General features: G+C 41.1%; 1 protein-coding gene and 1 long non-coding RNA gene across 3 annotated transcripts in view; one reads left to right on the forward strand and one right to left on the reverse strand.

Moving 5' to 3' along the window:
• CEP85L (centrosomal protein 85 like) overlaps window positions 1–21,222 on the forward strand; it is a 137,656-nt gene that overhangs the window by 16,300 nt on the left and 100,134 nt on the right. Inside the window, exon 1 of one of the 2 annotated variants that reach the window (XM_033054353.2) lies at window positions 14,105–14,180. The exons of the other annotated variant lie outside the window; for it this stretch is intronic. Coding sequence (XP_032910244.1) covers window positions 14,132–14,180 — 49 coding nt within the window. The 5' untranslated portion in view covers window positions 14,105–14,131. Of the gene's footprint in view, window positions 1–14,104; window positions 14,181–21,222 lie in introns of those variants that run through there. 2 annotated transcript variants of the gene reach the window in all.
• Window positions 11,971–14,557, reverse strand: LOC116993574. The gene is made up of 2 exons (XR_004417333.1): window positions 14,489–14,557; window positions 11,971–13,367 (listed from the first exon to the last, which is right to left on the reverse strand). It is a non-coding gene; the product is annotated as an uncharacterized LOC116993574 (long non-coding RNA).

Consider the following 21,222-nt stretch of genomic DNA (forward strand, 5'->3'; position numbering starts at 1 on the left):
ATTAGTCAGAGCAATTAGATTTTTCCATACAACCTGAAAACAAGCATCCCAATTTACTTTCCTATGTGGAAAACGGCACGTTTCCCAAATAAACCCCAGCTGGGTTGCTGGAGCTCTTCTGTCAGGACGGTTTTCATTGGTGTGCACTGAAAATCTGGATCCTGTCATGCTCAGTGCCCATACTCTGTTTTGTAGCAGGATTTTTCTTTCTTCAGGCAGAGCTGGGAACACTGACATTCACCCAGCGTGTTTCCTCTGTGCTGAATTCCTCTACGTTGAATGACTAACAAGAGACCAAGGAACACTCTGAAGATATCTTTTCATTGCTAGTGCTCAGATTTTCCATTCATTGCCAAGTCACAGCATCCATTTCCAGCAGTAAATGTCATGCACACAATAGCTCTGCTGTCGGTGTGAAAACCTAGCTTAACTAAAGGAGGAGGCATAAAAGATCAGGGCATATCCTCTGTGTGCAAAACTGTACAGTCCAAAGTATATTTCAAATCCCCAATTTGAAATAGATGGATTAGATAGGGTTGTGTCCTAAGGTTTCATTATCTGCCTGCATCAAATGTAAGCTTTTTTTCCCCTAAATTTGAATCATCTGTACATGTTGAGGCACTAAAATGGGTTATGGTCCTTACTTGGCCAAAAGAAGGCAGCGTTTGTAGGAAGGTTTGCGGACTGCAGACCTGACAGCATGCTTGTCACGTGCATGAATGGTGTTTGTGGGAATGTTAAGAGATACTGGAGATGCTTGTCCTTAGCATGGAGAAGACAGCATCCCAGAGGCTGTGTTTAAGCAAGCAGGAGTTATGAGGGGTGGCAACAAAATGGTATAGGACAAAGGAAAACAGAGCCAGCAAAGTCTCAGTGAGAGGCAATATGAAAAACAAATGCCGGGGAAGACGTCTGAGGTCAATCACTGAACCAGAAGTAAGGCCCAAATCAAAATCTGAATCTGCCTTGTAGACTGATCTTCAATGCATAGCCTATAAATTGATTCTAATGTGATATAATTCTTCTGTGCAGAAGTGTTCCATGTGTATGAGAATATTTCCCCAGCTTTATATAGTAAGAGACAGATAAAATCTGATTTGAAAATAATATAGCGTGCAGTGAATAAATTATATGCTCCAGCATTTGGTGGTGTTTGTGAGATATAATTCTATTTCTAGTGCAGTGTAGGCTTAAATAGCCAAATGGTGTTTATAGGAGATAGCTCGCTGCATTCCTTTTCAGTTTGCTAATATGCACTCGTCTGCTGAAGTAAACCAGCCCTGCACCGAATAAACACATGGGACTGTCTTCATCTGTGGGATGATGTGAATAAACCATCATGTCTTCACTGAAGATCTATGCATCGTATCTTAAATTGGGGGGGAATATAAAACAATTAAAACTGACTATGCTAATTGGATACACTTTCAGTCTGTATGCCTTAGCTTACTGAGTTTGAACTTGAACTAAAACTAATCTGTAGCTGGAAAATCTTTGTGGTGGACACTGTAAAATTCCAACAAGATGGTTGAGAAGTGGAGTTTGTTTTTGTAAAGGCTTTAGGATCTTTGTCTTAAGTGTGTTTAAACCATAAATGCTATTAAGTGTTTGTTTTACTGCTGTTTCAGCACTTTCAGGGTTGCATTAGGAAATGGGGACATGTCATTTTGACTTGATTACTGTGGAAAACTTTATTTTGTACAGTCCTCCAGGCAGAGCACAGAAGCATGAGTTCTGTGCTGATGAGTATACTACAGAAGTGGGGCTACTATACTGTGTAGTGACACCACCAAGTAGTAAAGAGGTAGAGAAAATACAATTTTTTATGACTGAGCTGATGACACACAGTCACTGGAAAAAAATAAAGCTAAGACAATGGAGAAAATATATATGGTTCTTCCTTTTCAATGTAATTTTCACAGCTACAGAGTGATTCTAAATCCAAAGCACTTAGGGAGATTGTGATAAAGATTTGCTCTTGGTTTTACAGTGGTTCTCTTTCTCTACAGTGACCAGAACAATCTCCCAAAACCAGTGTCTGAACTTGTGTAGCTGCCCTTATTGCAATTTTAGAAGGCATCAGGCTTTATCAGAATCCTGCTTTCAGTCTCCAAAAATTCAAATTCTGACTGGATAAGGAAGGCACTGAGCCAAAGCCCTTGATCCTTTCTTCTTGAATCTTGCTAGGGTAGTAGCACAGTGTAAAGCTTCACCCAGTTCTGCTCAAGCAGCACCCCCTCACCCTTTTGCTGAGAATCATTTTAGCTGAGATTGTTGGTGTGATCAGCTAATTAAGCCAGACAGAAGCAGGCAGAAAGCCAAGGCATGATTTTTCACTTGCAGCATCTAGGTCTTGAGAAGGAAATTGTTAACATGTGGTTGCTATCTTGCCACTTGGAAATGCATAGCTGTGCTTGAACACTGTTTCACTATGGAGGGGGACTCTGCAAATGGAATTGCAAATCTTCCTAACGGGAACAAGGACAGATCACAAACAAGGTAACCAAGTAACTGCTTGATTGTTTATATTAACGCCCAGAAGGGAATTTGTCTATTAGGTTTATTCCATGGCTTTCTATTTTATCTTTCTCTCAATTTAACAATGATCCATACACAAGTAAGAGTTATGACAATGCAAATTGAAGGAAGGAAATATCTGTCTTTAAGCAATGTCCTTTTGCTTTCAGACTAGCTGTGATTGTTCTTCATCTTTCTCAGAAATCCCTGTGTATAGGCAGTGAGCAGGGTTGGCTGCTTGGTTTGAATTTCTCTTTGTTTACAGTGACAAAAAAGACCTCAGCTTGTGAGCAAAGCACTGAGCAAGGATATGTCCTGAAAGACAGGAGCAGCTGGGCCTTCTGGAAGCTCTGCAGTCTGCTGGGTTGTGTGGTCTCCAGGCCAATTTTGCTTACAGTATGTGAATTATCTGCATATCCAATTTTATAAATTATTCCAAAGACGAATTAGTGTAATGTTACTCTCCAAACTTCCCTCCTACCCTCTCCAAGATGAAGCAAATCTGCACGTTCTCAGAGCTTTCTTCTCACTCTCTTTCTGTTTCTCCTTTTCTCCTTTCTTTCTACTGACTGCTCAAACTTCATGAAAGGAAACAAAAAAGGCTTATAATTCTACTCAATTTTTGCCTAAAACTTTTGCATCAAAGAAAGTTGGAATAGTTTCTGAACTGAAGAGTTTTTGAAGGGCTCCAAAACCTGATACTGTCACATTCCTACTACTTCATGGTATGTATATGTTTCTGTGTAGCATCCAGAACATTACACTTGACTGTTGCTATTTAGTGAGAACAGACAGTGCACTTCATGCTGTTCAAGAGGCAAATGAAAATTCAGACCTCCTACCAGGAGCCTGTTTCTTATTTCTGAAGAACTAACTATGCTTTAATTTTGGTCTGGGAGTTAATGCTATTTCAAAATTGTCTACTTAATTTCCATCATTGCTATTCTGCAGATGTGGAAAATCACCTTCTTTACTATATCTCCCATGACTCTTTTCATTACCATCTGCTAAGGTTCCAAAATGTGTTGTGAGCTTGCTGCTAATTTCAACCTCCCTATTTTTTCTTTCGGGAAGAAAAACAAAACCAAAACCAAACACCAAATCCACCCCCCTACCCCAACCCCCCAAAAAAACAAAACCAGAAAACCAGTCCATCTGTGTAGCTGCTGAACAACTTACCAGCAGTAAGAAGGAACTCCTTTCAGAGACCCAAGCCAATACTGCTTAGGTCAGCCAAGAGGAACTGTCTTTTCTTGGGTACATCCTATACCCAGCTCCTCTTTCCAAGGTAAAACAGCTTTCACTAGGCAAGCTGACACTCTGCCAGCCAGAAAAACCTGTGCTGTTTGAAAAACTAAAGTTGTCTTTAATAAAAATGTTCTGTTTAATATAACTGTTCTTTCTCTATTAGACAGCTAGGTAGTATTAAAGGGTTCAGGCAATAGTATTTAATTGTGTTAAGAAAACAATACTTTCTAAAAAATGCATTTATTTTTAATTTTATCTATTCTTTGATACTTTTTCTAACAGGCATGCACAGCATAGAGGTAATTGAACTGCTTGGATATAAACTCCCTATTTCTTTTTAAAGGAATTGAAACTAGTTAATAATGACAGCACTGTTACAACAAAATCAATTTTAATCAAAGCATCAGTTCACTGAGCTATGAATAAACAAATCTAGTAAGCACATTTAGCACTGTCTAACAGGAAAACATTAAAACTGGAGAGCCTTGGACTCCCTCCCCAACTCCACAGTGGGCTGCTGTGTGCTCAGTTTTCATCGTCTTTGAAATGGCCACAGCAGAACTCACTCCCACGAGTTTGAAAATGATGTCTGAAACTGCAAGGCAGAATGAGAGTGAAAGATTTTGAGGAGAGGCTCTATACCATGAAGGCCTGAAGGAAGAGATATTTTACACCGTCTCTTTGAAAGCGTCAACACACACCCACACATGGATTGTCGTGAATAACTCTGATGATGCACTTGCCAGCTATTCTGCAGATACAAGCAAACCAGTAAATCAGTTGCCTACTCATTCACAGTAGTTGAGCAGGGCTAAAGCTGTTGGCAGTGCCTGCATCAAAGCTGAAATACGATGAAAGGCTTTGTGTTGTGTGTCCTGAACAGGGGCAGACCTGCATCACACTCATTTACCATCCAGAAAATGCTGCTTCCTGACTGTGACGTGTTTGCAGGGGCAGGTCTCCCTCTTTGCTGTGCAGAGCAGTAAGTTCAGCCAAGTCTGCCACTATTCTGTTTAATCTGTACCAGTGTGACCAACTGTCACATCTCGGGAGATTCTATAGAGCTAGCTTTGTATTTAAAAATAGAGCTGATAAGGGTGTGGGTGAGGGAAGAGCACATTCAGAAATCTGGCTTTTTGTTCTTTGTGAGAGCTCTCTCTCTCTCTGACAGATTTTGCAAAGAGCTCGCCATATGGGGGATGAGGGCTTGGGAAAAGCTTACCCTGAATTCCTTCAAAACCGTCCTCTGCTGGGGTGGTAAACTCTATGATTTCAGTTGCATGACTAATTGGATAATTTGTTCTATGGTCCTAACGTACTTATTCATCCTTCATACAATCACTGGAGTCATTACTGAGGTCCAGTCAGTCAAATTGATAGGACAAAGGGTGATGGGTTTAAACTGAGAGAGGGAAGGTTTAGATTAGATATTAGGAAGTGGTGGATGCCCCATCCCTGACAGTGTTTGAGGCCAGGATGGAGAAGGCTTTGAGCAACCCAGTCTAGTGCAAAGTGGCAGGAGGGTTGGAACTAGGTGGTCTTTAAGGTCCCATCCAACCCAAACCATTCTGTGATTCTGTGGTTCTACGAAATCAAGCCTTTGTAAGTGTGTTTGCAAACCCTGTGTATCTATGTAGCAGAGCTTACTCACTAAGCAGTGCCACAAGGACCTTGAGCCCTGGTCCTCTTCAACACAGAACTAGTACCTCTTCTATCTGCCCCTTAATTTTTGGTAAATCCAACCACAGAACTTTTAAGTCCATATTGTGCTGCTCTGTATGGAATCACCACCTGGCAGGAAGGACCTGCAGTATGCAGCCTGAGGCCTGTGCTGTGGAAATGTGTGATGTGGCTGAGTTTCAGGGGCTATAAAACCCTATATTGTAATCACTACTTGGGACAGCAAAAATACAAGTGACTGTTCACTTGTATTTTAAATAAATGAGTCTTTAGCAGAGAGTCTTTTACCATATTGTCCAGTTTGAGTACCTATATATACTTCATGTAAAATTATATTTGAAAGTCATATGAAAAATATGCTAAAAAAGAACAGTGAGGAAAATAAGGGACTTCATTAGATAAGGAAACACAATTCACAGCCTCTCAAATTAGATATCTGGATCTGCTTATCCAGCTTGACTCACTTGCCAGCTCAATGGAAGTTACTGTATTTACTAACTTATCTTCTCTTTTTAAAGAGGGAACTAATCTTGCAACATTTTCTTTTCCTCTCTGTTCATATAAATTTGGACTCCCAACAGATTCTATTTTGTTCATGATGGTGAGCACCAAGAAGGTTTCAGTATATTTTTATTCTTTGTATTTTTTACATTGGAGCATGTACATGATGGAAACAAAATGATGATTATTCATCTGTATTTTAGAACTTCTTTGTGCTTCAGAACTGATATGGATATTTTTTCAAGGTGAAGTTTTATTCTAAACATTCAGTGTGCCTCATAGTGGCATTTTTTTCTAGTGATTTTTTAATGCTTTTGTGGAGGCAGTTTCAGCAATTAAAGCATGATGCAGCAAATGCTAAATATAGATTTGAGTGGAATGGTTGGTAGTTTTTGTTTTACACAGCTTGGTTTCCTTATCTCTGTGCAAGGGAGACTGGTTTACTTAAATCGGAATGCATAAGCTCAAAGGTATATAGCACTGAGTACATATGGCTATGTTGTAGAGCCTTTAGGGTTTGTAACGTACTTCTAGGGCTTTAGATATTTCAGTTTACTCTAGAGGTCTGTTAGAGTCAGCTTTCAGAGGTTATATGTTCCTGCCTACCAGTAACATCTGAAAGCAGTAACATAAAAATGCAGCAAATGTGTTTTGGAAATTTGTGATTCAGTTTATAATTTTTAAGATTAGTTCCTGATTTCCACCTTAATATGACGCAACATGCATGGTTTTCTTATGTTTTGAATCCAAACTTTGAGAGTTTATCCTTGCTGCAACCATATTCAAACATGAAATACATGAAAATACTCTTTGTCTTTCATTTCCAAGATACGTTATTATAGCTGTTTTCTTATTTCTTTCTTATTTTTCCTGTTCTATCCGTTAGCTGCAGGGGCTGTACTCAGAAGAGATCTTGTCATGGTGACTGCTGGGGCTGTGCTCCAGCGGGGCCAACACCACGAAAGGCTCAGTTAACATACTGTCAGTGGTGTCATTGAGCAAGGACTTCCATGAATGAACTGACTTCATGGAGCATTCGCTGGGGTAGTGCACAGATGGAAGTCATGTGTATGGCTGCCTCTTGCCCTTCCTTAATGCATTTTAGGTGCTCTCCATTTTGACTTCCTGACTGCTTGTCATCTCATGTTTCAGTATATATTTTTTTTTGGTAATTTTCACATTGGAAGCTTGTGCATAGCGTTGTTTTGGAAAGATGGAGCCAGATCGAGATTTTTAGTTAAGCTATTTATCTTTTCCTATTAATGTGTTTTGTTTGGATCTTTCAAGCTTCTTACCTTGTAAGCAGATGGCAATAACTTTTCCTTCAGAAGTCCTAGAGACATTCTTGTGGTGTGGGTTGACCTTCCGATGCTTGGATCAGAAGATACCAAGAACTAATTGGTCAAAGTATAGAGCATATTTGTATCATACTGTCCTGCACTAAACAGAAAATTGCACTTGTGTTTCTTCAGTTTCATTTTAAGTGATTAAACCAGATATTCTTACTCACAATATTAGAATGGTACAGATATGAACTACACGATGTGCAATTTTTAAACCATGGGATTGCTAAATGAATAGGACTGTCCCCAACAATTCAAGCAGCAATACTTAAACTTCCATGCTTCTTTTACTCATATATATTGAAAGTTACATGCTCACTTAGGAGCTAGATTTCTTGTTGTTTTCTAAGGGACCAAAGATCAGGTTACATGTCTACGCCTTCCAGATCAATTTGGTCACTCAAGTAATGTGTTAAAAGTAGAATGATCTTAGAGCCAAGTCAGAGACGCAAAGCTACTTTTAATAAGCACTCTTGTCTGTGTTAATTTTAAGTCAAAAGCAAAACAGACTAAGGATGTTGTGGTGGATTCATACATATACTAACCCTGAGGTCCCATAAAACAAACCTGATAGGCACTGTTGGTCAGTATAAACCAGTGTAGTCCAATTTGTGCATTTCAGTCATTTTCTACCTTCTTGAGTAAAACGGTTTATCCAAAAATGTGTGATCTATACGTTTATTAGTTTAATGTGAGAAAGGCACAAGACATAAGCAAATTATACTTTCCGGAGTCAGGCATATCAAACCCAGAGTGTTTTCTAAGGCTACCAGTCCTGCACCAGGCAGTTCCCAGCAGTGCCATTGCTGATGACTGCTGGTCCTTGAGCACTGTACAAGGCACAGACTGGTTCTTAGACATCTGCAGGGGTTGTGATGGGTGGGTATAGAAGTGCCCAATTAAACTGGATTTTATTCTACCAGCATAGAATAGAATGCCTCGACATTTTAGTTATGGAATTCGCACTGCTGAGAGGGCAAAAAAAAGTATTATAATAGTGATACATTATTCTAGCATATAGAATTATTGTAGAATCAATGTCAGTGATTTTTATAGAATAAAAGTCAATGGAGAAAATAATGAGGTAGGGAGCCTCATTAAGTTATAGTATTTATAGTTACAGCATGAAATAAATTTTTCCATCCGACTTTTACGTATGGGCATACGACAGTACTGAGCTGACTAAACTAAGTACTGGCATAACTCCATTGACTTTACTGAAATTTCATCCCTTTGCAGCAATATTGGGTTTGGCTCAAACACAAGAGACCAGATAATTTTCTGACTGGTAATATTCATAGGTTGTATTTCTGACTTGGAATAAACAAACAACATATTTCAGGCTATAAGCAGATAATGATGACCACTTGGAAGAAATTTCCATTTTCAAGTATTCATACAACATTGTATTGCTGGGTGGTTGCGCTGCAGAGTGTTTGGCATTCCTGTAACAGTTGCTTATAATTTAAAATTCTGATTTACTGCAAAATTATATAATTTATCGGGGATGTTTGTTGCAAAAGGAAAACAAGACTTACTCTTTTCAAAGCTGAGGTGGGAAAAGGCCAGGAACCTGAATGACATAGTCTGATGCTTTGTTTCAGTGACTGCATACAAAGGGGTGCTTTTTGATCAACCTTTAAAGCAGGTAGGTTTAAAGAGGTCAGGCTAAATGCTGTTTTTGTGATTCTAATACAGCAGTTACTTCACATTTGAGGTGGAGTTTAACATACATAAAGAAGCTTTAAAAACCCTGCAAATTATTGTGTAGTGATATCATCCAGTTTTGGATGATCATCCTTCTGCACCTTTGGATCATCCTTCTGTACCCATTTGTCTGTGTGTAACATGGAGTCAAAACAAGTCTGCCTTGAAGTAAAATGCTAGCTATAAAAAGTTGAGCATTTTCAGAGGCAAGAGGATCAAAACCCTGAATTGCAGCACTGCTGGGGCTTCCTGGGCTTTAGCATAAGTTTTAGCACACAAAAAGAAATACAAATAGTATCAGTGCTCTAAAATCAGATAGTGTGTTCACAGAAAGTGAAGGTGACTCAAGGGGGCTGAAGAACAAGAGAACTGGAGATTCTATGAAAAAGTCATGCAGTAGAGTAAAAGAAACAATTTTTAATTTTTATTTTTTTTAAATCATAATGTCTTGCAAGGAAGCTGGATATGTTAGGGAGCCCAGTAGAAGAGGCTCCCTGGCTGCTCTGGGAGGCTCTGGTACAGGTACTTCAACTTTATAGGAACCAAAGTTGGAAGCCTGGGAGAAGACCTGCCTCCAGCCTGTTGGTTTTTACATATTATCTCCATCTCCTCCCAAAACATTTATATTTATTCTTCTTTTCTACTGCCTTTGGGAAGAAGGGAGGATGGAGGAAAGGGAAAATAGAATATCAGAACTCAAAAAATTTCCCCTTGAGAAAAATACACCTGGCAAATTCCAGTTTATCTTCATAAGTTACTGGTTAGATGCCACTGGATGCCACTCCTGCATTTGTTCTTCCTGTGCTATCTGAGTTGATAACACAAACTTGATTTAATTCTCTGTGACTTATTTTAAATTAATATGATACACACACGCACAAAAAGTGAAAAATTCCTGACACCAAAGGGTCTTTTAACAATGATGTTAATAATTTCTCAGGTGAAAATCTTACTCTGTAAGCTGGAACAATTAGAAGAATCTGCAATTTCAGGATGTTGGTAATAAACCATAGCTATGGTTGTAGGTATGGTAACAGTGAGCTGCTTAGTTGGACTCTCTCCCATGGTGTAAGCTGTTAGTAAAAGCACAGAGCAAAGCAGATTCAAACTGCTATCAGCTTGTGCTTCTCTGTGAGACAGGTACACTCTCATTTGCTTGTAGAAAAGGCAAAAAATAAGAACATTGTATACATTGTGTTATTTTGTGATGACTACTTTTCAGGTATTAGATGACACAATTTATTGTTAATGCTGTGCAGTGCACTGTGTACTTTGAACAAAACATTTCAGTGTTTTATAGACCAGCATGCCCCTACCAGCAGGTGTGCAGTTCCTCAGGTAAGCTAATCTGTACTTAATTTTAGTGATTACCAATACAGTTTAACATCTTGCTTTGTAACATTCATAGTTATTTTTTTGGAAAACAGGAGGAATTGTTCTAAAGCTTCTTAAAGGCTGCTAAGATTTTGCTAGGACAGAGTGTTCAACTGAAAAAGTTGTGGGCGGATGGAAAGAATTGCTGTACTTAGTGAAGCAAGTCAATAACTGAAAATTTGTGATTTTAATTTAAAAGTAAATTGCAATGTAGACATGATTGCAGAAATACTGCTGTTGTTTTTTGATAGAATGCACACATACCTAATGCCCTAATTGGATAGGGTAAATGGTCTGCATTCTCTTGGAACTATGTTTACATATTTGCATTTGGGTTTTTAAAATAATATTTTAATTTTATTAAATGTGAAAGCAAGTATGTAAAAGAAACACTGAACTTATTTCTGGCTCTAATCAAAGGAAAATGCTGCTTTCACAGGTCATGCTTCAGCTTAACTCTCCTTCAAGCATTATGTTTTTACTGAGGGGAACAAAAAGGATGTGATTTCTGAACCTGGATCACAGACCACTGGATAAGACATGCTCCAGCTGACCTTGGTGAGACAGCATCTGCCTAACACCAGTGCTTAAGCTGTTACTTTCTACTATTTTTTCCCTCTGTTCATTCTGCCAAGAAGGTGGAGTTTGTGTTAGAAAAAAAGAGGTGGGGAGAAGGCTTTTCAGACACTAAGAAATTGAGTCCATTCACTGTCTGGAGCATCACATTTCACAATAATTACCTGGGGATGCAGGCTGTTTCCACTTAGTTTTATTTACGTGTAACCTTACACGAATTTCCCCTTATACTGTGCTGCTGTTTTCTATGAGTATCAGGACCTTGATAGCAGTACATCCCACCCCCTCTGCATAGCTGGGCCTCACAAATGGGACAGGAGACTTTTTAAGAAGAGGGACTTGGGGTGTCCTCAGGACCTACTGCATTGCCAAGCTGAGAGCCAGACAAAAATAGGGGATAGCTTCAGCAGCATCAAATGGCACAAAGCTCTTTTTTTTTCTTTTTCAGGAGGTACAGACCAGTCATCATAATTTTTCAAGAGATTTTTTAAAAACTAAAACAAATACTGCTCCAGGTCTAGAACTGTATACAGAAGCAGAGTGAAGCTGTAAAACATTGCTGGATTAAGAATAAAGCATTAACAAGATAAAATTTATTTATAGAGTAAAACTACTGGCTTCAGTTTGGCCTGGTTTCCACACAGATACACTGTGATCATTTGTAGTGAAAAAGCTTTACTAATTGCCTTCAGTTTCTATAAAAATAACTTAAAATCCAATCATAACAATGAAAGTGTCTCAGGTTTTGTTATCTGAGTGCTTAAACTTAAGCACAGTTGTTTTTTTCTTTCTGCTTTAAGCAGTAGCACAGTCAAAGCACAGATGTCCCAGTGGGGATGTCTTGGAAGACACAGCCCTGTGGCTGGAGGGGATTCAGCCAGACTATCTGGCTGTGTTCTGTCACCCTCATCTTGGCCTTTTTATCTTTTTATTTTCTTCCTCTTTTGTGGTATTGTTCATGACTAGACAGGCGATACACAAGAAACTATAAAGCTTCCATGAACGGTAATACAAATTACATAAACCACTGCACTGACATTTATTAGAAGATAGAACAGTTACCACACCTTTCCCAGGTCATAGCTTTCTTGCAGTTATGATATGCCTCTGGATTCTTGCAGCTGCATTTCAGGACAGCACCACAAACTTCACAGCTTAGCAGTCATGAGGCAGTTTTTCTTCTTGTCTTCAGCTAGATACTTTCCCCACCTTAAAATTCAGCTTCCTTACAGCTCACTGCATCCTCCTATGTAAATATGCTAAGTACTCAAACTAATCCAACAAAATAGTATGCTACAAATGTTACACACAGTCAAGTCCTTTAAAGAGGTCTTGAACTAAGCTTTTTATGTGTTTCTTTGTCTTCAAAGTTTTGCAGTTTTACAAAAATTGCACCTGCACCTGCTTTGGTATTCTGCTCTAAACCACTATTTCTGGCTTCTTGAAAATGCTTCTGACCTTTTATCATTCACAGACTTCTAGCAACAGTCTGGAGGTCTTGACAGGGTGTGCTGCAGTTTTACCATTTGGGGTTTTTTTATCCAGTATTTGGTAACATTTAAAGTCGGTGTTTCTACAACTCTACCAACACTGTCACTCTGAAGTTAGAACAAGCTGGTGAGGAATGCACATCATTTCAGGTCTTCGGTGAGTGTGCAAGAGCTTTATACAGATAAGAAAGAGGATGAAATAACAACATGCAGCATTTCTACATGCTCATGCCAGTACTTCTGAGGCCTGTTTTACTGAGTACATTATGAATACCAAGCTAGGCATAAATAAAACATGAACTTGTGCTGAAACAAAACATATAACTTTCCAAAGAGATAAAAGCTGTTTTGTGATCATCAGCTACTGATTAACAATGCATTCGGTCAGCAGGAAACGTTTGAACACAATTTTATTTATTGATTGTGAATGTCTCCACACAAACACAGAACTGATCCTGTTTCACCTCACCTCCCTAAACTATCATGTCCATGATAATCTACAATGCTGCCTGAAGCATCGCTTTTCTTCCTTTTGTGGGAGCGCATTTTGTAATCTTGGTATGGCTATGTTGAAGTTAGAAGCTGTCCAAGTGCTTTCTCCTTCTCTTTGTTTTTGTCTGGTGATGTGGATTGCTGATTGAGTCAGGGTCTTGTTCAGAAAGTAGTTTACATGGGGACCACTGGGCTGCAGTTGCAAGCAGCAGTAACAGGAAGGCTGCTATTGCAGAATTATCTTTTGAAGTATTTGGAGCAGACCCAAAGCAGCATGGAGAGGGGATGCGCCTCTTACTGGGTTTGAATTATTGCTGACAGGAGCATTTTCTTCCCAGTCCTGTGATTTAAACTTTTTGATGTTACTGTGGATCTTTTGGCGGAACTGATCATTCAAACGGATATCAGGATTCTTCTTTATTTCCACATCGTTTACTTACTAAAACAAACATAAGTAGGGGGAAATAGTGATTTTATTATGAACTCTATTTACTAAAGTCTGCGCATACTAGCCTTGGGTATTTCCAATGCCGCAACTCTGGAGTCAGGCATTTCACTCTCCTTTTACGATTACCTTTACACCACGCTAAGAGCTGTCAGCTCAGTGCTTTCCCCGGGGACGAGCACACGCCTCTGCCCACCAGCCCCTTCCCCGAGCCCAGGGTGAGCACATACGTGACCAAACCCGAGCTCAAAAGCACCTCCGCGGCCCGGCGGGGCCTGAGCGGGCCGGGCCGGGCCGGGCCGTGCTGGGATGGGATGGGATGGGATGGGATGGGCCGGGCCGGGTCGGGCCGGGCCGGGCCGGGCCGTACGGACTCGGCCCCCGCCGCAGCCCCTCGCTGCAGCCTGCCCCGTGGGCCGGGTTATGTAAGCGCCTCGTCCCCGAGCAGCGCCCGCTGCATCTGCGGCGCTCCCGCCCCTGTCTCCGCCCCGCTGCCAGCGCCGAGAGGCAGGAGGCGGCGGCTGCAGCGCAATAGAGCAAGTTTTGTCTCCGGCGAAGGGGTGGGAGGCCAGGTCCCACCGCGCTCGGCAGCATGGCCGCGGCGCCCCTGGGGCGGGCAGCAGCCCCCGCCGCGGCGGCAGCGCCCCGCTGAGCTCCCCGGGCAGCGGCAGCGGGAGCGGCCGCCTCCGCCGCCCATCCGGGCCGCCAGCCCGCCCGCCGGAGAGCGGCGGTCCCCCGGCCCGGCCCGGCGCGGCACCATGTGGGGCGGGCTGCACCCCCAGCCCGGCTTGCGCGGCTACAAGGCGGGTAAGGAGCGCTAAGAGCGAGGGGCTGGGGCGGGGGGAGGCACAGGGGCCCGCGGCGCTTCCCCTCCCCCGGGCCGGGCCGGCTCCCTGCCCGGTCCCCGCGGGGCCGCCGGAGGAAGCGGCTCTGTCCCCGCGGTGCGCGGGCGGCGGCGCGGCCCCTTCCCCACGGCCGGCGCCCGGAGCGGGACGTGGCGCCCGAGGGGGCGCGGGGCCCGCCCGCTGCTGCTGGCGCCGAGTCGGCCCCAGCCGGGGGCTCCGCGTTTCCTTAGCTGGACCTCGCGGCGGATGATAAAGCTGAGCTTAACCTACATAATCCGTTTCCATGTTTTGGGCTTTCTCTTCCGTCCCCGATTTGTGTTAGTATACCCTTAAGCAGAGTCTGGAAGCGCGCTGCTCTTACTGCTTTTTCGTTTTTAAATTTAAACCGGAATAAACGGGTCGAGTCCCTCCCCCCCCCCTTTTTTTATTTCTCCACCACTTTTCGGTCTCTGAATTAATTGGAGCCTAGTTCCTGCAGGCTGGTAGGGATGCGTTGAAATGTTAATGCTTGGAGTTGGGTTGTTCCATGGGAAACACCTCTGTGCAAGCGATGGGCTGACTTCCCCCGTCACGGCTGTCAAACTGGCACAGCAAAACCAGTGAATTGGCTGCAGAGCCGTGTGAGCATTGCCTTTGGGCAGGTAAGGCAAGGTACCGGCTCTTTAGGATGCCTTTTCCAGGATTTGAAAATGCTACCGACTGTATCACCTGTCTTACTCTGGCAGGGCTTCTGCAAATATTTTGTCATGTTTTGATTTATTGAAGCAATTGATCACAAGTGGAGGTCTGTGGTTTGGCTCTGTCATTGCAAGTGCAAAGTGGTGCTGTTGGAGTAATTTCTCTCCTTTAAAAATTTGGATTTATGTTTTGATTTTGGGTTCACAAAAGATGTATAATGTGTATACAGTTGGCTGACATATTTAAATGGCGAGATTGTTTTGCTTACTACTGGCAGGGGTTTTCTTGCAAATACAAGAGCTGCTAAGATGTTCTCAGCAGCTGCCTGAATCTCTACAAGTAGGCTAATGTTCATCCCTATAAGGTGAAAGAAGGCATTGTTCTTTTTCTTCTGTACTGTGATTAAGTTATGAATTTCTATGTATAACACGTTTGCTTTGTTGAAGCAGTTTTAAGAATTATTTAGTGCTTCCTGCAAGAGAATGGAGCTACATTATCTTTGTACTACAGCCTGCAAAGATAGTGGGAATTCTGAACAATAGGTGTGGAGATTTCAATTAATTTGATGGAAACTGCAGGAATTTAGGGTGTTTCAGCTCTTCATTATTTGTCTTTGGGATAGGAGTATTAAAAGGTTATATCACCATGTACTCTGACACTAACTTCAGACCAGTATAAAGGTTGTTGGTGTTAATTTTTCACTTGTTTCAGATTTGATACATGGTTTTCCCTTTTGTTTGGGGTCAAATAAAGTGTTTTGAATTTATCAGCAATTCCAGTGAATTATTGGATTAATGTTTTGCTTTGCTTGTTTGTCAGAATTGTCTGTAAGACTCAAGAGCAAATTTTGTGTATTGCTTCCAGTTCCTCCCCATCCCTTCTTTTCTTTTGAATTTGTATTAACCCTGAGTATTTAAATGTATGTTTCTCTGTAAGCAGTAGAAGTGTAAGGTAGCAAAACTGGTAGAAAAAAAAATATAATTTGAGATAGGATAAACTAAAAGGAAGTGGTGGTTAATTAGAAGGCAAATAGGTAGAGGTTTAACCTTGAGGGATGATGTGTGCATTACAGTTTCCAGCAGAGGAGTGCCCTCTTTCATTTGCCATACTGGGAAACAACTGAGAAGCTGTTTTGTGTGGTTTGTAATCTGTCTGAAGATGTGGAAGGTAATTAGCTCCATGCAGATATTTTTATTGAAGGAACGACAGCTGCTAAGATCCTGTGCTGTTGTTACTGCCATGTTAGATGTTTGGTTGTTTGTTTTTTTTCTGTAGTGAAGCTCTTCATGGGGAAAGTATTTTGTAGCAGAACAGTAATGTCCTGCTAGGAAGCAGGAGTACAGGCACTTTAAACTAAAGGAACCTTTCTTCTGTCAAGATAAATTTGATACTTAAATGGCAGCTACTTGATGTAGATTCTAATTGGTGTGGGAGTATAACATGTAATGATTTGATAATTCTTGGTAAACCATATTTTTGTACTGAAAAGCCTTCTATTTTGCTAGTTGTATTTTAGTTATCTATGGATATGGGCATTTAGAAGTCTTACTTTCAAAAATCGTTGAAAATCATACAATTCCCTCACAAAGCTAGGTGCTTACTTAGCTGTTCTATTTGCACAGGGAAATTACCAGTTTTTTGGTAATAGATGCAAATTAATTCTGGTTACCTTAAAATGTAACCAGCAAGGACACTTCAGGAGCATATTTAATTTATGACCTTCAGTTTTATTCTTTCTTCTCATTTCCAAGTGGTGCTTGCTTTTTGGTTCAATAGGAGTGTCTTCTCTGAGAAAACAAATTTGCTATCTTTTTTGCATCCCACTGAGTTTTTTTTTTTTTTTTTAGATAGGTGCTTCTTGTATAATCAGTGAATTTAATGACAGTTTGCTTCTCTTGCAAAATAATTTCACCTCCTTATAGTCTCAGTACCTGTCCTGAAAAATTGAATTGCTGTTTTTGAAGTGTATATGATTAAGTCTTTCAGTGTTCTTGTACACGTGACTGTTTATGAAACTCTTGCAGCATAGTTTGTACCTCTATAAAGTCTGCAGTTACTCATGTGCTGTAGGAATTTAACTGCAATGAAGGGCATACAGTATTTTATTCCCTTTGCTTTTTTATCTGGACTAGACTTTGAAATATACACTTGATTAATAACTCTTTTAAGACTTCGAAAGTGTTCATCTAGATGTGGTTAGGCCATGTGTGTCCAACAGATGGCTGTGGAAAGTGAAAGAAGCACACTTTGAAATGAAATAACACAAATTTATTACTTTTAGTAAACTGTGGCACCTCTGGTCAAGCTTCTTTTCACTGTCCATTATTGCCTATCGATAATATTGTACATCAAAAGGATTTTATTGACACTCCCTAAAAATAGTAGCCTGCATCCCTCTGCTCCTGGAGCCCTGGCAATGTGATTTGCCCTGCGTTCCTTGCACTTGAGCCTCACTGGCAGCGTGACACACGTGGGTCTGAAAGATTATTTAATTATGTCGCAAGCAAAGTGTCAGTAGCAGTAAGGTCTCAACACATTCTAAGGCCCGTGGGGCACTGCCTTCTTGGGGTGCACGTGGGCTTCACAGGCAGCTTCCTAACTCAGCTGGGGTGGGGAGGATGGGGCTGATGACACTCATTTTCATCCTTTGAGGTGGAGGAAGAGACAGAAGTATGGTGGTTTTGTTTCTGTAACAAGTTTCCTTGCTCTGCTATTGGAGATGTGCAGCCACAGATGGTATAGCTTTGCAAGTATCTTGAAAAGGTAGGTTTATCTTTACAGGCTAGGCAAAACAATAAATGGTGAGTAATCCAAGTGTAGATAGATTTCAAATTGGTTACCAGTTATAAGATTATAAATATGTTTGTATGTCGTGCATTATAAAGATTGTTCACCCAGACTTAAAAATGTAATGTTCCAGCTGCAAGGCTGGCTGCTAGAATGGCCTCTGCTCTCTTTTACAGATCACTGTGGGGTCAAATGACATTCTGTGTTTGAGTGATGGTGAACAGGAGCTACTTACTTTCCTTCAAAAATAATGCCTTTTTCTTTCCTCCTTCCAGGCAAGTCACTTTTATGGATATAGCATCCATTCTTTTTAAAATGTGTGCAGAACACCTATATCTTAAGTGCAAGAGAAGAATGATGGATGTAAGGGTGTGTTATAGTGTTGGGTTTGGAGGTCAGCAGTTATTCTGATCTCCTGTATGATGCACTTAAACTGATTGAATTATAGACTTGTGGTTACAGTAATTATTTGCTTTTGAAATTTTAATTAAAGGAAGTAGTTATTACTTTAATAATTTTGAGAAGAATGCATTTGTTTTAAGGAGTCTTACAGAATAAATATGTAGTAAAAAGCAACCTGAGCCATTCTGTCTGCCCTAGAGGAGGTGGTGAAGGAAATGCTAGTAGGAAAATAGCACCTATAGATTCTCGAAATAATGTCTAGAATTTCTGTCAATCAAATATTGATTCTTACAGTGTAAAATTATTTATACTAAGATTTTAGCCAGTTGCTTGATACCTGTTAAAGAACCCATGTGTTTCAAAATATGGTGGTAAGAATAGCTGAAAGCCTCCTAAATGGCATGACTTGAGGTTGTAGCTAAAGGCGATCATCTACCATTGTTGAAAGCAAAACTTGTTTGTTATAGAAAGTTAGTTAAGGAGAAGGGAGATAGTACTATTCTTTTTCAATATCAACTGCTCTGTTTTCTGTATTCTTTGGATGCTTGTTTTTATACACAACTTGCCTGTGGTTTAATAGTTAGAGAGTTAAACTAATTGTCATTTCCTATGCTGGTGGTTCTTTGGCTGCAAAAGTGCTGACTTGGTTGTAGTTGTCAGTAATCTCTTGGGTGGCCAAATGTGTCTTAGAATTGTACACTGACAATGAAACAGTCTTATTGTGGTTGTGATTAGCATTCAGGCATATTCACTGTGATCCAAAAAGTTGCTTCCTTTCTGGCTTTTGCCACGAGTTAGCCTTGGCTCACTACTCAGCTGCTTGCTGCTCTCGGTGAGACAGGAGAGAAAATAGGATGCAAAAGCTCGTGTTGAGATGAGGAAAGAGAGATGGCTTGCCAGCCACTGACACAGACAGAACAGACTTGGCCGTGGTGTCAGTCCATGTCGATTCCTCTTCACACTCCTTCCTGGTGCTGTTGCCCTGCTCCAGCCTGATCTCTAGGGCCTTACAGGGTCCCTCTCTCAGAGCTCCTGCTCTTCCTCCTCTGCTCCTGCTCTTGCCTCTGGGTTTGCAGGGCTTTTTCTCACACCCTTGTTCTCCCTCAGTCATTGCTCATGGGAAGTGTTTTGCTCTTTCTGAACAAATGCTTTCCCTGAGGCACCTCCATCACAGCAGCAGGGCTCAGCTGACCCCTACTGTGGCTGCCTTGGAGCTGTCTGGAAGTGACTGTGTCCATTGCCTGGCAGCCCCAGACACTCCTCACACAGGCCTCCTTGCAGCCCCTGCCAGCATCTGGGCAGCTGCACTCCACAAAACTTCTTCAGGAGGAAGCCATTGTATTTTGATATTTCTTTTCAGGAATAATACTAAATATAGTGTCCTGAAGTTTATTCCTGCCATCACTGGGGAGGGTGAGCTGAAGTACAGTTAAGTTGTGGCTCCTGCATTAGGCTCCTACATGAAGTTTCTTGCTGTCTTGAACAAGTTGAGGAGGCACTAAATGTGGGACACTGCAGATCAGCTAGAGGTGGATGGTAAGAGAAAAGGAGAACTCATGCAAATATGCTCACAAGTGTGTTAGTCCTGACACATCATCCCTCACATTCCCAGAAACTGCTGACCCCTGTGGAATTGCCCCTGAGGATGCTATTTCCCTGGGCACTGTGCTTCACGGCATCTGGCTCGGTTGCCTGAGTGTGAACATCCTATTGATTGCACAGCCATGCTCAAGTGACCTATTTCTCTGCAGCCAGCCGTGCTGTAAATGACACTGCATCTTTCTGTTCCTCATTCCCCAGGGATCTCTGCAGCTTTTTGAGATTCAAAAGGCCCATCTGTAAAAGGAGTTAGTAACACAAAGAAAAGAGATGGAATTGTGAGAATTTTTTATTCTTTTTTCTTTAAAGATATTATAGTCTCTGAAATGTGGGAAAATATGGCAGGTACACTCTTTTTGCCTGAAGGGGTGTATACAGGTGGATTGCAGGGCATGATTTCATTTTGCAGTTAAAATAATTAGTGGGTAGTTGCTCCCACCTTTCTGTATCTCTCCCACTCTAGCACTTGCTCAGCCTTACAGCAAACTAAGCTGGACCAGGAAAATACTGAAGTTAAATACTGAATGAAGGATTTACAGTTGCCTTGTGTCAGGCATCTGACAGGAAACTGTCCTTTCACTGCAGGAAGCATTTATCCTGATGTCTGGCAGGTGTGGGATATTTAGAGTCAAATACACTAGCTCTTCAATCAGCTGGTGGATAGTGGAAAAATCTCCCAGCACAGTCTTGATTTGCTGCTGCAGATGACATCAAGAAGTATATAGTTAATCCCTAGATTTACCAGGAAGGTCAAGGAAGGTTAAGTGAGGATCAGGAAAAAGTGACATTAATTCCATTGGGCAATGTAACTTCCACCAGTTAGTGGACTCACAGGTTTAACCAAGTTCAGAATAATGGATAATGGCTGAAGAGGCAGTAGGGGACTCTGTCTTGCTGAGGAGGGGCAGAGCAAGTAGTGTCAAGTCAAGGTCTTAACTGCCTCTTTATTTCTAAAAATACCTGAAGTAGACTTAGCAAGTGCAACTGAAAAAGAAAAAGATGCTTTCAAATTTTTGATACATTAGAGGCCAGTGGTGTGGTATTCAGATGAGAAACATTGCTGAACGATCCTGGAGTGAGATCTGAGATTCCTTATAAGGTATCCTTATGTTTTTAATGTTTGTTTTACTCCTTTTGTAACATAGTTTCCAGATGGTGTGGAAAGCTGCAACTTCTGTGAATGTTTCAAAACAAATTAACCTTTCTTTTTTTTTCTTTTTTTTTTTTCCCCCCACAAGCCTGTCTTGTAAGATGGTGTCTTCTCTCCCGAATGCCTACCTTCAGCATTTAGACCTTTTGACAGTTCTCAATGCCTCTGGAGGCATTCTTATAGTTGAGAATTAGTGCTTTGTATAAAAGTTCAGTGGCTAATGCTGATCCAAGACCTAGTGGTTCTACAGGTAATAAGAAAGTATTAAGTGTAGTGACCTAATTAAAAGCACAAAAAGACATGGGAAATGCCTTTGCTCAAAACTTCATTATATTTGCTACTTAGAAAAACCAAAGCTAACAGTTTAAGTCTTAAATTCTTTCTGTTC

This window comes from Catharus ustulatus, chromosome 3 (genome assembly GCF_009819885.2).
Source record: "Catharus ustulatus isolate bCatUst1 chromosome 3, bCatUst1.pri.v2, whole genome shotgun sequence".
Classification (NCBI taxonomy): domain Eukaryota; kingdom Metazoa; phylum Chordata; class Aves; order Passeriformes; family Turdidae; genus Catharus; species Catharus ustulatus.